We start from the raw sequence: 16701 nt of genomic DNA on the forward strand, positions 1-16701 counted from the left end.
TTTAAAGGGGTATTTGGTTTAATGTGGTAGGTAAGAGCCAGTATCAGAGCAGGATAATTCTTGCAACTGGAAAACAGGTTCTGTTTTCTTAAAAGGCAGACTATTAGATAAAACCAACAGTGAGTAAAACGGAAATTCTGAGATCACCTGTGTTATCAAGTAGCTGCTTAAGTAAGGCATCATTTAGCCTGAATCTTTGTTCTGAGGTACCAAGCTCTTATAGATATCTCTTCCTCTCCAATCCTTCTAGATAAGATTAAAGAAGGACACTCCAGAGTTTCTATCCAACGAGCTGGACCCAGCAAACTAGGAACAACATGAATTAATGTCAAAAGTTAGAATGGTAAATATCACACTACTCAAAATTGTTCTCCACACAGAAAATGCTATGCGAAATGCATGAGACCACCATTTTTCCTCATGAGGTCCTACAGAAAGAAGAAAAACTTCATGGGGGTTAAGTAACAGAATGAACGAGGGCTCAGATCTTATGTTCACTTAGCATATAGCTGCAGATGTTTAAGAGCTTACTTCCCCCCTCTCACACACAGACACACTTACTAACATTTGTTAGTACTTCTCTGCAGCTAACCTGACATCCTCTTCAATTTAGCAAAATGGAACAAAATGTGAGAGTACTCCCTGAATGCTTTGATTTAAGTCCTTTGGCAGACCAGTAGTTAAAAAATTTCCATCTTAGTCTGAATCACAATACTTTCTACTAAAGTGGCTGAGGAGAGATCACATTACATGTCACTGACCTGCCAAAAAAAAAAAAATCAATAATCTCCCTGAGAAAAATAAGAGGGAAAGAAGCCACAGTAAACGACTATCTGGGACAAGGTAATGGTTGAAACAGAAGATTTCCCAACCAGGAAAGATGTGCACTTAGGGGTGGAAGCCCATATGATAGTAAACTGTTTTAGAAGACCACTGGTAAAGCAACATGGATAAGAAGAAAAAGGTAGGTTTAGTTTTCTTTCTCAAACCTACCAAAATCTAAAATAATTATCTGTTCAGATAAAGACTGGGTAAGCAAAAAATGGCTGGAAAAGCAGTTGCTCTGGGACTCCTCAAATGAATGTCTATCTTCAGCTTGGCAATTCTGCTTTCATATCATCTTCCTTCTCCTCAACTTTGCCTTTGTAGGCTCTCTCAAGCCTGGAGATCTGCCTCAGTTACAGCACATAGCAGTCAGTCACCAGTGCTGTTCAAACAACGCAATTCTACCTACACTGGCTGTACTGGAATATGAAACCTGATCACTTAAAAGTAAGCTCCTCCAGCTTTTCTTTCTTGGCTGGGAATTTGTAACAACAAACTCGCAGACTGTAGACTCTGCTTTAATAACATTATGAATGTTTTCTGAGTAAAGACTGCTGCAACATGACATTTTCATTGCTGTTTATCTCAAGTCTCTTTTCGGCAAGTCATCAACTTTTTTCATGACATCTCGCAGCAGTAAAGATTTTGACTCAGGTTCTGTTTTCTGTGTTGCAGAATTTATTTCCAAGTTAGTGCACAATAAATTCACTTTATGAAGAACAATGGTAAGAAATTCGGAAGAATGACACAAACTATGTTCAAATCACACAAAAGCAGTAGATAATATTCAAGGACACATCCTGGGACACAGAGGGAGAAGTTTCAAGGTCACATAAAAGCTAATAAACCTGAAAACTGCAACCTGAAGACTATTTTATTCTGGGGGTACCTCACTGTAAATCCTTAAAGAACAGCAAGAGAAGCAATATGTATAATGCATAATTTTTTCTAAACAATTGAAATTAAAACAAATAATTTTACACAATGTTGCAAAGTATTCAGTGTTTATAATGTTCCCAATATCTTAACTTTAAGAAGTAGCAAACTGCTTAGTCTACAATAAACATACTCAAAGCTGTAACTGGACAACAGTTTACAAGTTTATAGCTGACAAAGTCCCAAGCAAGTTTAAAGGAAACAAGTATTTCCAGCTGTAAATGGTATCTAGACGAACAGAAGTGATTGCAAATCCTGGAAGATAGACTGCTGAAGAGCACTCTCACAGATGCAAAATCAGACATCCTCAAAAGACCATGGCAAAATAAACAGCACTTCAGAATGCAACCTGTGTTTTACCAATACAGGATACACAAGTCTCCAAGAGAAAAGACCCTGCAGCGTTAAGAATGATAATTTCAGTACAGTTTTACAACAGTAATGCCATTAGCACATAAAGGCTAATTTTGTCCAGCCCTACATAAGTACTTGGACTAGCTTTTCTGAACTTAGTACCCTAATTCTGTATAGAAATGCAGTAGCTCCAAAGGCAAATTGAAAAGCAGAAAACCACAAAAACTAACTTGCAGATAAGAAAAGGCAATTTAACAGGGTAACTCAGAGCATGTAAGTTTAGTCTTTTGAGATTAAATACTCTTGAAGTAGTCCTCTCCTTTCTTGCACTAAATTTATCGAACGGCGATCTCTGGGAGCCCTGAGAATATGCTGCTGATGGAAAAGTTACATATAAGCAAAACTCCTCTCTCAGAAAAATCAAACAAAAAGTCAGTAAACTTGTAACTGTCAGTATTAATAAATTCATGACACACGTGCACTTTTCATGCAAAGCGTAAAGGGACTTGTAAGTCAAGAAGGCTGAGAACCACTGCCAACAAGGCAGTACAAGACTAGCTTCCTTAAAGCCCCGATAACTCTAGCACATATCCATCTCCCCTCTCTACTATTCACAGTCCAACTCAAGAGAAATTATCACCCTCTGAACTCACGCTGGGGGCCTTACTTTTCCTCAGGTGTGAACTGGCACACATGTTGTGTAAAGTGTACCTTAACAATGTTACAAATGTTTTGAGTAGTATGATAACACTGCTAGGACATGCAATTTCAGTGGCTGTTTATCTCAGGTCTCTTTTCTGCAAGTCACCAACTTTTTCATGACATCTACAAGCAATGTGATGACAAGCTGGCCACATGTCAAAAAACAGGGTGCACACAGAAGCATGGATAGTAGAGCTTGTCTGAAGATGAAACCCTGTCATTCATTCAAAGAACACGGCAAACCGCTTATGATCTATTAAGTGAAAGAGGATCAGAAACTGGAAGAGTGGCTTGAAAGAAACAAGAAGGAACTAAAACAGGAAGCAGCAATGGGAACTGTTCCAGGATGCTGAACATGCCCCCTGGTTTATCTGACAGATTGTAGTGAACACAACTCTAGTGAGCACAATGATGAAATAACCTAAAATGCAAGATATCAGGACAACGGACACATAAAAAATTACATAATGAATGTGTTTTAAATTCATTAGTTACGAAAACTGTTTTCATTAAAAATAATATCTAGTCCTATTTAAATCCATTAAAAAGACAAGTTATGCATTTGCATAGCAAATCCTTCATAAGATATACTTGTTTATAGAACTGTTGGGGAAAAACTGAATGAAGGTTCTGTACAAGCTTATAAACTTACTAAACCCAAATTTTCCTGTAGTGATAACGGGATTTTAACACTGCTTTTAAAACGACGAGGCATATTTCCTGGTACAGCATTCACACTGCTCTTCAGCAAGCTGAGGGAGTGTAGAGTTCTCCAAACAAAAGTTCAAGCCAAATGGCCCGGTAAACATGAGCATTCAGGCTCTGCAGGTCTGAGATTCTGCTTCTGGAAACCAACACCTATACTCTGAGGCATGCACAGATGAAGCAATGAGAGCATACTTCTTTAGTGATTCAGAATAATACATGTTACTAGGGAGAGGTTTGAAAATAGTATTACAAACAAACCAAAAGCTCTGCTGCATTCCAGATTGGCAGCTTTTGCTAGTCACAACCTCTTAATAAACACATATACTTAGGCAACAAGCCACAGTTGTGATGGAGGGCAACAGCTGGTTTTTAGATAGCAATTTTAGTAAGATCTTCAGGTAGAGTAAAATTATTAGCTATGCAAGAAGTACCTCCAAATTAATTTTAGATTATTTCTGAAGTGTTAGTGCACTGGTTTTGCATGACTGGCTAGTATACCACCCTACCACCTACAACAGCTCAAATGAACCCCTGAGAACCTCTCCCGCAGCTACAGTCATTGAGATACTAAAGCTTCACATTTCAGTACTGTTAATTACACAAATGCAAGTCCATCTTTCTTTTAGATCTTGCAAAATATTTAAAATCCAAAGATGCTCTGACTCACCTTTAAGTATTACCTTAACCGATTACTTTGCATTCACTAAAAACAAACGTACACACACACAAGCGCGATATATTTTTGTATTTCCTGCTGATATATGCATATACCATTGTAAATACAAGATGGCTCACACCTCTTTTCACTGAGCAATAGGGTACCTCAGACTTAGTCACAGGATTAAAGTATCTAGTGAATAATGGAGTAACAAGCTTCCTTGAGCTGCTGTCATTGCTCATGTACATGAATTCATCCCACTCTAAGTGCAGGATCAGTGAAAGTAACTTACGGCAAATTGATCTTTAAAATGAAAGTGATTACCATCTATATCAAAAGATCTTAAGACTGAAGCTCAGAATCACCTTGGATTTGAATAAACCCAGTACAAAGAAAATAAGAGTTTAAATACATTGGTTCATTACAGGTAAGTTACTACATCCAGAGCAAGACTCATCAGTAATAACCTCCCTTAATTAATGGAAACATCAGATGAAGTTTGTAATACTCCTGTTACAATATCAATCTAATCCTCTTTTACAAGAGTATTACAAGGGAAATACCTACACATGGCTTAAACACTTATTTTTTTTCTGTTCAAAACTAAAATCTTCAGCTTCATTTAAAAGAAACAACTGTTTCAATACTATAAATAATGCTCATCTCATTGATAAGCCACTAAGAGCCACTAACATATTGTAAATACCTAAAGATTTGAAGTAGTAGGCAACCAAAATTTGATTTAAACCAAGTACTTATATTGTAAAATTTAAATATGAAAGCTCTGTCCAACATGCATATTCCTCACCGGGTTTTTTCACAGAAATAATTTATAGAGCAGATTAACAACATGGTTGATCTTACCATTTCAACTTACCATTCCATTGGAATTATTTATTCCATTCATATTAATTTTAGTTACAAATCTAACTGTAGGAGGTGCTTCTGGATATTTAGGTCCACACTCTACTTTCAGACTGTATATTCTGTTTTCATAGTTTGTCTAGAAAGCAAAGAGACAGACTAATGCATCTTACTGAAAGCTGAATATTAATAAATTAAAAAAAAAACAAAGCAAAGGCAAGAGGAATAAAGATTAAGAAATATGAAATAATTATAAATCTGTTAATATTACGTACCAGTTGAATGTACCTGGATTACTGATTGATATTCCACTGTTTTGGTTATATTGATTACTTGATGAATATGTATAAATTACACTACTTACTGACTATACCATACAAAGGTTTTAACAGAATACAATTCTTCTTTTACTTCACATTTTCTATTATCCTTCCTACCCACCTGCATTCCCAAAACAACTTTGGCACAGTAGGGAACTGAGAGAAAATCAATAATCTTTAGGAAAATTACCATTTTCCCCTGTAAAAAATTATCTAACACTGCAAAAAAACTGGAAATGGAGAAAGACGAAGATGCCAATAACCCAACAGTTAAGACACAACCAAGAACAAGATGAAAATAGTATTTGCAAAAAACATATTCTGGAAGTAATTAACACTCCAGAAGATATCTAAAACTTCCATAGCTGAGGATTGCTTGGTTTATTAGAGTATTTATGAACTTTGGACAGTAAAGTGACAGCTAGTTTGCAGAAAACATCACTCCAAAGTGACATGGAACAGATCATTCTAAGTGCAAATATATTTTGAGAAAGTGCAATTAAAATGAATATGGTTCTTTTTTTTTAACCTTGTCAAGTGGGCCACGCACAATAAAAGGTATCAGTGGCTTTGCTGGTCACTGATGCACACGCCTCTGCTCCAAAAGGAAGATAAACCCAGTTTCTACACCTGTCTTTCCACTGGCGTAACAGATACAGCTAACATGAATCAAAAGCAGTAACATGCCTCTCAGCTTTCCAAAAGAACATCTTTAAGCTGTTCTCCATTAGCCAGCTGTTATTCTCTCCAAGTAAAAGTATCAACCACACAGTCAAGTTATCAAATGACAGTCCACTCTGTGGTCAATTAAAAGGCAGATTGGAAATGGGACTACTGAAGCACCCTAACCATGTCCCATAATTTTGAGAAGCCACAGAGACTGAGCAGCAAGTGGGTCAGAAAGAAACAAGGCAAAGCAGGACATCCTTTGTTAGAAAAAAGGTTTTCTATTATTCTTTCCCATTAAAAACTAAAGGCCAAATAAAAGTAATCTTGTCCTGCTACAGGTACCATAGCTGCTACCATCACAAGAAAACACAGTAATAAAAATTATCATTATTCACCCAGATAAAACAATTTCCTTGCCCAGAAAGGGATGCTGTCAGTTATAGTGGAAATAGGCCAAAATATATATATATATATACTGCTCACAACTCTGAAAAATCCTAAGAACGGCACTCATTCTCATTCCCTTATTCCTATCCAGGTGGCTTCTCAATTTTGCTCAGTTTTAAAAGTCACTGTTTCACTGCAAGCCAAGCATCCCTGGCCAGCTCCCCAAAAAGCCTAAAACTCCATTTTTGGGGGGTCAGATAAATATTTCCTCTAATCCAAAACAAATCTTCCCCTCCTCCCTCCATGTTGGTTTACCTTTCAAACGAAGCAAGAAAAAAACCTGATAAGCAATTTTTGCACAGCTCTAGAGAAGCCACATATGTGAAAAACTTCATGCTGTGGACAGTATTAGCAACTTTCTCTGTGTTCTGCCTAATTGCATACTGTCTGCATAACTCAGCCAATTCTAAAAACACCCATCTTCTACAGACCCTGAAACTGGATATGCGATTCTTCTCAAGGTGCCACCACTGGCTTTCACTTTCTACAACTGCCATGTACTGCAAGTCATTCTATCAGCAAGACTGCATGTCCCCGAAATGGCCCAAAATATTACTTGCATGCACTCCTTCATAAAGAAAATAAAATGACAGCAATATAAAATGACCAGAATTAAAAGTGCACCCCAGCTTGGTTTTGGTTTGGTTTTTTATTTTTATTTTATATTATAACATAAGGGCTCCTACATAATAATCACTCCCTTCAAAGATGTGTTCGGAATCTACCTTAGGTTGAACCAGAAACCAGTCACAGGCAGTTCTGGAGGCTGCTTGGAGAGTCAGGGAGACACTACTTTATTTAGCTCACATTTGCAAGTTCTTTTCAAAACATGTAAGACTACAAACTTTCTTCAAAATGTATTCAAACACTGTTACTCCACAAAAGCTAGTATCCAAAGCATACCATCATTACACTTATATTTTAAATTGATTCTCTCTCAAATGCACCCAAATCTTAGGAGCTCAGCACAATTATGCAGATGTTCAAAACAGTCTGCTGCAAGTTGCAACAAACTGACTTCCAAAAGGAGCTTGAATTACACTGAATCTAACTCTGCAATTCTGTTACTCTGGAAGACATTATCTTCACTGAGGCCAAGTTCTGGTCTCATTTCTTGTCTTGGATAATTCTTCCAATAAGACCTGTAGCACCGAAGGACACACACGATAGTAACCTCATGGTAGCACTGAAAGACACATGCTAACTTAGCGCTACTTGACATATACTCATTTAAAGTTCTGATTTACACAGTGATCTTTTGTATCATATTTAACTCATGAGAAAGCATGCACAAGTCAAGATGTGTCCATTCATATCTGATGAGGCTGATACTCAAGACATGAGAGATGATTACTTGTCTTGCAGGTTTTATCAGTCTAGATGACATTCTACAGAACTTAAGAGGCCAGAAGGATTTGAACTTTGTGTAAGTATTTTATCTTACTAGAGGTAATTAAAAACTGCTTGGTCTTTAGGCATGATTCAACTGAAATGCATAAACTGCTATACTGAAAGAGTATTTGATAAAACTTGTGAAGTTGAAAATATATTGCCACTACAGAATTGAAATTACTAGGCACATATGATAAACTGTAGAAAGACAGTTACCCTGTTTGCTGTACTATTACTGTACACTTATGTGCAGTAATGGTGGAAATACAGACTGAATATATTCCCAACTCAGTAGTAAGTCTCAAACCACAACTGGCTTATACAGACAGCTGAAGAAACATGTAATAGGGGAGGCCAGACTGGAAACACTAAAGTGCCAGGAAGTGATGAATTCTAACGGGAATATACAGTGTTTCTACAACTTCGTACATTGAATTTTAACTAATTCCTTTACAATGTAGAAAAGTAACATTTTTTTTTGCATTTTGTATTGCCTACAAACTTAAGAAAAACATTTGAATTCATCACACTTACCCTCGGTGGCCCAATAATCATTCCTGTCCATCTGGTGAGTGTCATATCTTCATCATCTTCAAGGCCCCAGCTTACTGTACCATCACCTACTCCTTTCTGTCCTTCTTCAAGTTCTTCCAACAAGCGAAAATTACGAGGTACTTTAACTAGAGAAAAGGAAAGAATGTAATTAATACTGCTCACATTAAGGAAAAGGTAAGCAATATCATTGCTGTCATATGTTATGCACTAGCAACTGCTGAATATACTTTCAAAGCCAAACAAGTATTTCCTGCATGAATTTATTTAGCACTCACATTGTTTTGAAGCAACTAACCACATCACTAGAAGCTAGTTACTACCAAGTGATATCAATACAGACTATAAAAGAGAAAATGAGAGCTCTCTTTAGTTTGAGATGGCTTAATTCAGACTGTCTTTCCCAAGCACAGTACTGTTTAGAGCCAGTATGTTTCAAAATCAATTCACTGTCTGTCAAGTTCTACTCAACTAGAATACACATAAAATTGGTATAGCAAATTCCTTCCAAAAATAATTAAAGAATGCAACATTTAACACAAATTATCTCAATAAATGTAAACTGTAAGACTGAAACATTTTCACTTGATTTCATTTGATTTAAAAAAACCACTCTAATATCTGAAAACAAATTAAAAATCAAGTCTTTTTTAATCTAGCGATTATTATTCCCACTTAACAGAGAAAAAAAAATAAGAAGCACAGAAACACTGATTAAGTTGTTAGAGATAATGACATATTCACAACAGCATATGAAGATGTACTGCTTCTGAAGAGAGTCAAGTAATATTCACTTACTGAACCATAATTACTGGATTTTGATTATTATACACGAAAACAGACAGATATTGATAGGTATTAAACAAGTGGATGCTTAACTGCTTTACATCACAGAAGCTAAAATGGTATTTCAGCACTGATGAAATACTCAGGGAACAAAGCTAATTAAAATTAACACTTGTGCATGCAATCATGGTATGCTTTTATTTTAAAATAGAATATGCAGAATGATGTATGTAGTAGCAATATTACAATACAATAAAACTTCTAATTTTCTTACAACTGCTTATAGCTATATATTTTTTCTTATAGCTACTTACAGCTATAGTGTTTTTCATGATTTTTAGTAGAGATCCTTTCTTGTACTGGAAGAATCCAGGTACTCTATAAAACTAAAACTCTAAGACTGGGTGCATACAAAGTTGTTAGCAAGGAATATACATAGTATGCAAGTTAAAAAAGATGGGGATCAATGAAAGCTGTTTTTCATATCAGTTTAGTCACTGGAATTTCAGGTTTTACATTACCCTAGTCTGTATTCCAAGCGGTCTCTATGCAAAAAATTAAGACCAATAGCATACAATATGATTATTTAGTCAATACATATGCACATGGACCAGTATAGATAAACATACCCTTCAGCAACTATTCCAATAGCTTATCTTGCATAACTACAGTTTCTCTTAAACTTTTTTTTTTTTTAAATAACACAGAGTAGGGAGAGGCTCCTAAAAATTGCAGAAACAACTGTCTCCAAGTTCTCCAAATTCCCAGGGAAAAGCATTAAGAGCATAGTATCAGGACAGTGCAAGGAAATTAAATCACTCATGCACGGCCTCACCTTCCTTCCTGCTTTGGTATTGCCACTCACCTGAGCCCATAATGAGCTACTTCAGCTTGCTAACTGAGCAGAAAATTATACGTTTTGGTTAGTCTCCTGACAGCTTAACAAACCAGCCCAGCTCACACAGAGATCTGACAAGTACTAGCATGAAAGTGCAGCCATGGCAGCAAAAACTCAGATAACCTTGATGTAAAAATATGTTTTAATGGAGTTAAACTACCCTGGAAGCTTATTTTCACAGATAAGAGTTCACATACGATTACCTGAAAGTACTAGCACAATGCATCAAGGAGCAGATCATTTCTCAATACTTTAGCACAGATCCTTTTAAAAAGCTTCATTGAAATTCATTTGCCCGTTCCTCTCGTCCCATCCTGACTTGTTATTAACATTAGATCGTACATTTACATATCTAATTCAGACTAGGGATGGGAACTGACAATCATGCTTCTATCACATTACAGAGCACAACGTTTTTACTTTTGTTCCAGATTCATACATGCTCTGGAATGGAGTCTGCCAGTAAAAGGCTAACAGTAATCTTTAAAAAAAAATTTGAAAAGATTAAACCAGGAAGATAAACTTCTACTAAACTTCTTGGTTTGCATTACATGACTGATTAGCTTCTGCGTGGTACGTGGAACCTCAAACACACCCCCCCCCCCCCCCAAACCCATGTACTTTAGCATCCAATTATTATCTTAGACTTCTCCAGTGGCTTAAATCCACCATTTCTCAGAATTCTTGCTCTGACTGCAGAACTTCTGATTTATAATTTACCTCTGTAAAAAGCACATAAAAGACGGTAGCAAACAGACTTTAAGTTTATTTCTGATCAATCACCTTTCAGTGCAGCTGAGTTGACTCAGCTGCTCATTGCCAGAAGACATTCCATGCCTTCTCCCAAAACTCTGTTGCTCTTGCACTAACCAGGCTCCTCTTATTAGTCAAACTGGCACACTAATTTAGCAAAAAGCTGTTTTTCCTCTAGGCAAAAATCAAATCCAACCAGTTAATCAACTGAATTGACTCAGGAAGAATGATCAACAAATGCCAGAGCTGACTGCTGTGTCTTTCAGTGCTGTCCTTTGCAAAACCATGGGTGTGGGGATGAGGGAGCCTTTTGTGGCAAAAAGCCATTGGACTGGCTCAGTTGTATCATAAAATTGTACTCAACACACAAAACTGTAGGAGACAACAGTTACTAGAAAATAACAACCCCTTATGACTGATTGTCCCATGTTCATCACATCTTTTCCACTACGTTGTCTGTGCTCACTAGTTCCCCTAACTGTCCAAGGGGAGCAGTGAAGGACTTGGGAAATCTCCAGAACATCTCCAGAAAATAATTTAGATCTGCTCTGGAAAGAGACAAAAACATCTGACAGAAAAGTGCCGGGTTCCCTACACTAACATTTGTATCAGTGCTAGAACTAGGTAGCAAAATACTGCTCTGAAGTTAAAAATAAGAATCAAAACACCTAGTGTTTGAAAACAAACAAACAAAATCAAACAAATAAAACCCCCACACCACCCTACTGAGATTCCAACCCATTAAAAAACTCCCAGAAAAAAAAATGTTCATTCTCAACTAAAACTGGACCAAAGATACATTCAAACAGGTTCAGAAGGTTACATAGTCCTAAAACATTTGGGTTTGGGACACCAGAAATGATTGTATAAATTAAGGTAAAACCACTATTTCATAAGAGCACTTCTATATTTAAGGTATTTAGTTCACTTCCACAAACATATTCTATACTTTTATTTATGAGTTCATAGGAAACGCACAAGATCTTTCTTTTTATGCAATTCTATATTTAAGATTTGGACAACAACCTCTCCCACCCTATTTCCAAAGAGACACCCTGATTTGTCAACTGACATCAGAGGGGCAGAGCAACAAGCCGGGCACATCTTAATTAGAAATGTCTACTAGAGCTTTTTACAACAAAGGATTACCAGGTCACTATTTCCTAGCTTAAAAAACAACAACAACCCCCCCTTACTAAACTGCCTCTATATCCCTGGCATATATTATTAATGTTTTATCCTCAATACTTCAAACTTCAATTGAAGTCACTACTGAATGTTTTATTAGAAAACCATTGTTGACAGATTTCTGAAAAGTGACATGGAATACTTTAAAAATTAACACAGTGGGTTAAAAAAAACACAAAACCTTACCTTTGTAATTACAGTCTTAGAAACTACCAACAAAATGAACTGGAATTAAATGCTAATGCTGTCCTGAGCATCCACTCGTGCATTTGCGCACACTATTGCACTCTACATGTTTTCTTTGGTCATGCTATAACTTTTACATAATACAAATCTACCTAGCTTGAACAGAACACATGTACCTTCTTGGTACAGATGGTGCCTTCTTTCCAGTAAAACAACAGCAAGAACTACTATCTAGAATATCAGGTAATGATGGTCTGGATCTTTTGGAAATCAAGTTTGCTCCTAGTATAAAGTAAAAAATTCTTGGTTTTCTCACTATTTCACATATTCCAGAGGGCACAATTGTATGTTAATGATGCATATGCAACTTGCAGTTTTGTCTCTAATCCAGACAATACAATTCATCAAATATTTGCTAAAAACTTTGAAATATTCCTTGACAGAATCTGAGTATGAATCAGTATTCCATTTACAGAATTTGGACAATGAAACAACATCCTTCTGTCCTAGTTTGCAGCTCATCAGCAACAGGAAATTACAGAAACCACCCCCATTCTTCAGCTGACTACCAGACCTCAGGTGTACCTTCTGGAACAAGTAGTGGCAATTGAAGAGAGAAATGTCTCTAGCCTTTCACCACCATGGGCCTGCCAGATATTGTTGTCCCCAACTCCACTTGCTGATGGGACCACTAACCGGCTTTAGACAAGTGCAGACAGGTTGTTTTTACTCCCTGTAACAGACAATCCTCAGCTAAAACCTCTCCCTCCCAAGTGAAGGGGATTAAAGCAGTCATGCGATTTTATCACTGGCAGAGCTGTAGGAGTGGTACACTCCACTGAGTAGGCTGTGATTAAAGGCTAGGTACAGGAATGCATCCAGCTATTTGCAGTGATGGACTAAGGCTCTCCATGTGAAAATACAGCTGGGTTCATCAAGATTAGAAAACAAAACAAAAGCAACCAGCCCCCAACCTCTTTTCAGTTTATCTGTAAAGCTTACCTCGCTAGGGATTTTACTGACAAATACCTCCTGACCCCCCAAAATGGTACACAGGAACTGTCAAACAGTATTTACCAAGTTTTCACAAAGAATTGAGGTAAACATATTTCACTTAAACAAACAAACAAAACAAACAACACCCACTCATGCTTACATATATCAATAGTTTTTAAGTTTAATCATGAAACTGGACTACAGAAACTGGTTATCTATTGGAAATCCGTAAAATTAACAGTGAATTTAAAACCTTGGAACAATGAGAAAAGAATAAAAGCAGAATCAGTAACTAAAGACTTAAATTAAGCAGGAGGGTCTACTTTCATACATATGGAGCTACCTCAGTCATCACATTCTAAACCACCAAATTAATAGAAGCAAGAAGTATACTATCCCACAGGACAAGTTAGAAAAGAAGTAACAGCTATGCTTTTATCCAGAATCTGCGTAACCTGAAAAAAAAATCAGGGGAAAAAAAAAAAAGGAATCTTCAGTATCCTTTAGTAGGACCAACAACTTTCACTGGAGCAATAAAGGGGAATTGCCTGGATGGACCTGCTCTTGCTAGTATGTCAAGACACAGTTCCACGGCTGGTAATGCCAGATCACCCACTAGTACAGAGATTTAATCAGCATGAAGACAGAATACATAATTGCACTTATGTCAAACTTGACAGAGCACACGGGGTACACTAAATCACATTTTTAAACAGTTCACATGGACACACTCCTTCAAATACAGCTGGGAGTCCCAAGCTCCCTGCACATCAAATGATTCTTTGCCATGTAACAGGCAAGAGTGGGATAACCTACACTCTACTCGTCTCCCTGCCATTTATAAAAGGGAGCCATAACCCTAATTCTTCATAGATTGGCTCAGAGCCTAAAGCGTGAGGTTTTCTGTCATATCCACAACTATTTTTTAATAATAATTGTATATTACAATATCCATACCAGCATTGTTTCTCTCAAAATCTTAGCTCTTGGCATCAATCATTCCTGAAAGTTACATCCATACCAGAAGTCTTTTTCTAGGATACTGTCAGGGATGCTGGGTTTTGTGATTGAGATAGCTATGTCAGGAAAAGCCTGTAGCATAAACAATTTTGAATGTATGAGTTATCTTTTGCCCATTGACTTCCAGCTAATGGAAACTGAAAAAGTATGTATAGCTTGGTAACAAAAACTCTCAAACCCCATTTAACAGTTTCAGACTGGCAGAAAAATAAGTATTTTTTAAGGACAGGGAAGGGGGGAGGGATGTCAGCCTTGCAAATTCTAAGCCATAATACAATTTCTCCTGGGGTAGGGAGGGGAAGTAATAAAAAATTCCAAAGAGAAACACATAGAAAATAATAGGCTCCTTTCAGCCTGAATAATTCAGAAGTCATCTCGCCCTGGAGAAAATAAAGCAAGAAACTGAAATACTGTACTAACACCACCACCACACCACACACCCACAGTGGGCAATACACAAAAAAGAGAGGAAAGAGGGCTAGGGCATATAACATGCTAACATATTCTATTCTGGCTGCAAAAAATATTCCTGTGGAATTAAATTTTTGGAAGACACTCTTCTCTGAAAATCCTATTTTTTTAAAAACATGATCTATATTTTTGTTTGCCAGTTACCCTGCTCACATCACATACTCTTTTGCCTAGTAAAATATTCTGTGAAAACACACACAAAAAATGGTTGACTTACTATCAGGAATCTACTATCAGGTTATGCAGTACCAGATTTACTGTAATTACATCATAACTATCTGACGTTGATCACAGTAACCTGGCTTCAAAAACCAAAAGTATTTCTAGTAGCTTGCCTATTAACGAAGTTGGACATGGGAGTTTCGTCTACAAAAGAACACCATCACCACCATTAGTAGTGGAATGCAGCAATTCAATACTGAACTTTTTGTTTGTTTGTTTTAAATCAAGAACATTACTACACACATAGTAAAAGCACTGTTCCCAATAACCAAGAGAACAACATGATTCTTGTTCAAGGCAAATAGACATTTTCAGTGAAAAGCAATACATATTTTTCCATGAACTACGAAAGCATCCAGTTGCTGCTGCGGAACTCAATCTGTGAATCAACCCAACGATGCACTACCGAATGGACAGTGAGCCTGTGCTGAGAAAACTGTACCTTCATTAAATGGGATTGATACATCTTGATATTTGTTAACTGAAACTTCTGCTTTCTTAGAATTATGGGTATATTTGACTTCTGTGAACTGCTTTCCAACCAAGTTTCGATATATTTCAGTAAAATTCAAATTCATAATTCTATCAGTAGTATTCATAAAGCTACATTTACTCTACACTATTTTTCTCTACTTTCCTTCGGCAAGTATGTCCCAAAGCAATGAAATTTGGGCAATAGAGTATTCTGCATTAACAGTTTTGAGTTTAAACTGGGAAAGTACCATATTATCTTAAATGGTGAAATGAAGGTATTTCGCAGCAGTATGTTGCCCGTACACATTGATCAGGTTGGTGAATAAGGTACTAAGCAATTCTAGCAGGTATGGATGAAATATCCATACCGTGCAAGTATATCTTCCACAGGAACATTCCAGTCATCACTGATTCCGTCACATAAAACCAAACAGATGCATTTCTGTCAATGATAACAGAATACAGGAGGACTTTAATAAAGCCATTCAGTACAGATACATGACATAAAATGACAGCAGATAACAGAGACCCCAGAGCACTCTGTGTTTCCAAAATCAATCATGGGCAACCCCTCAAAACCAAAAGTGATCTTGAATGCTTTCTTCTCCATTTTGCTAGTGTCTAAAGTATGCATTGTGTCAGATCAATTGAACAGTGCCTTGTCATTACTGTCTGCAACTGGCAAAGCTGTAAGCAACAGCAGTTTAGATCTGCAGACTCATGAAGACTAACCTAACTAAGCTTAACTGTGGAAAATTTCTAGGAATGAGTTCAAGCAGAAAAATAAGTCTGACATAATCAGGTAAAAATCCACTTCCATGCAAAATGAAATTATTCATCCCAAAAAACCAATCAAACAAAACAAGATCACTAACTTTAGGAATTAATAAGGAAAGAGATGAGTAGCAGGCAAGTTTTCACAGCTCAAGTAAATAGATGTACATCAATGAATGCATATAGAGCAAATGGCCATTTATTCAATGTGTTCAATTTTTATCATATTTTAGAGCTAGTTTTGCTACAATCCTAAAAAATTAGAAAAGGCCTATCTCGCAAGAATTAAAGGAATTGTCTGTACTCAGGAGAGCTGGTAAGAACTGAATGGGCTATTCTGCTTCTTTGCAGAACTAAAATTAGACATATATATATTTATATAAAACATGATGTATTTGACTATGTAGGAGCTCTGTAACTAGTTAACTTCTTTTGCCTTTTAGAGTATTTAAAATTAAAAAAAAATACTTGGAAGCACACAGGTTGGAAGACTTCAAGGAGGAGGT

General features: G+C 36.7%; 1 protein-coding gene across 2 annotated transcripts in view; it reads right to left on the reverse strand.

Moving 5' to 3' along the window:
• The window catches only part of UBE2V2 (ubiquitin conjugating enzyme E2 V2), a 29422-nt gene that overhangs the window by 2591 nt on the left and 10130 nt on the right, over positions 1-16701 (reverse strand). For both annotated transcript variants that reach the window (XM_030011553.2, XM_030011554.1), the window contains exons 2-3: positions 8410-8555; positions 5061-5186 (exon numbers count right to left, since the gene is read on the reverse strand). In XM_030011553.2, coding sequence (XP_029867413.1) covers positions 5061-5186; positions 8410-8555 — 272 coding nt within the window. The remainder of the gene's footprint in view (positions 1-5060; positions 5187-8409; positions 8556-16701) is intronic.

The sequence above is a fragment of the Aquila chrysaetos genome, chromosome 4, assembly GCF_900496995.4.
Source record: "Aquila chrysaetos chrysaetos chromosome 4, bAquChr1.4, whole genome shotgun sequence".
NCBI lineage: Eukaryota > Metazoa > Chordata > Aves > Accipitriformes > Accipitridae > Aquila > Aquila chrysaetos.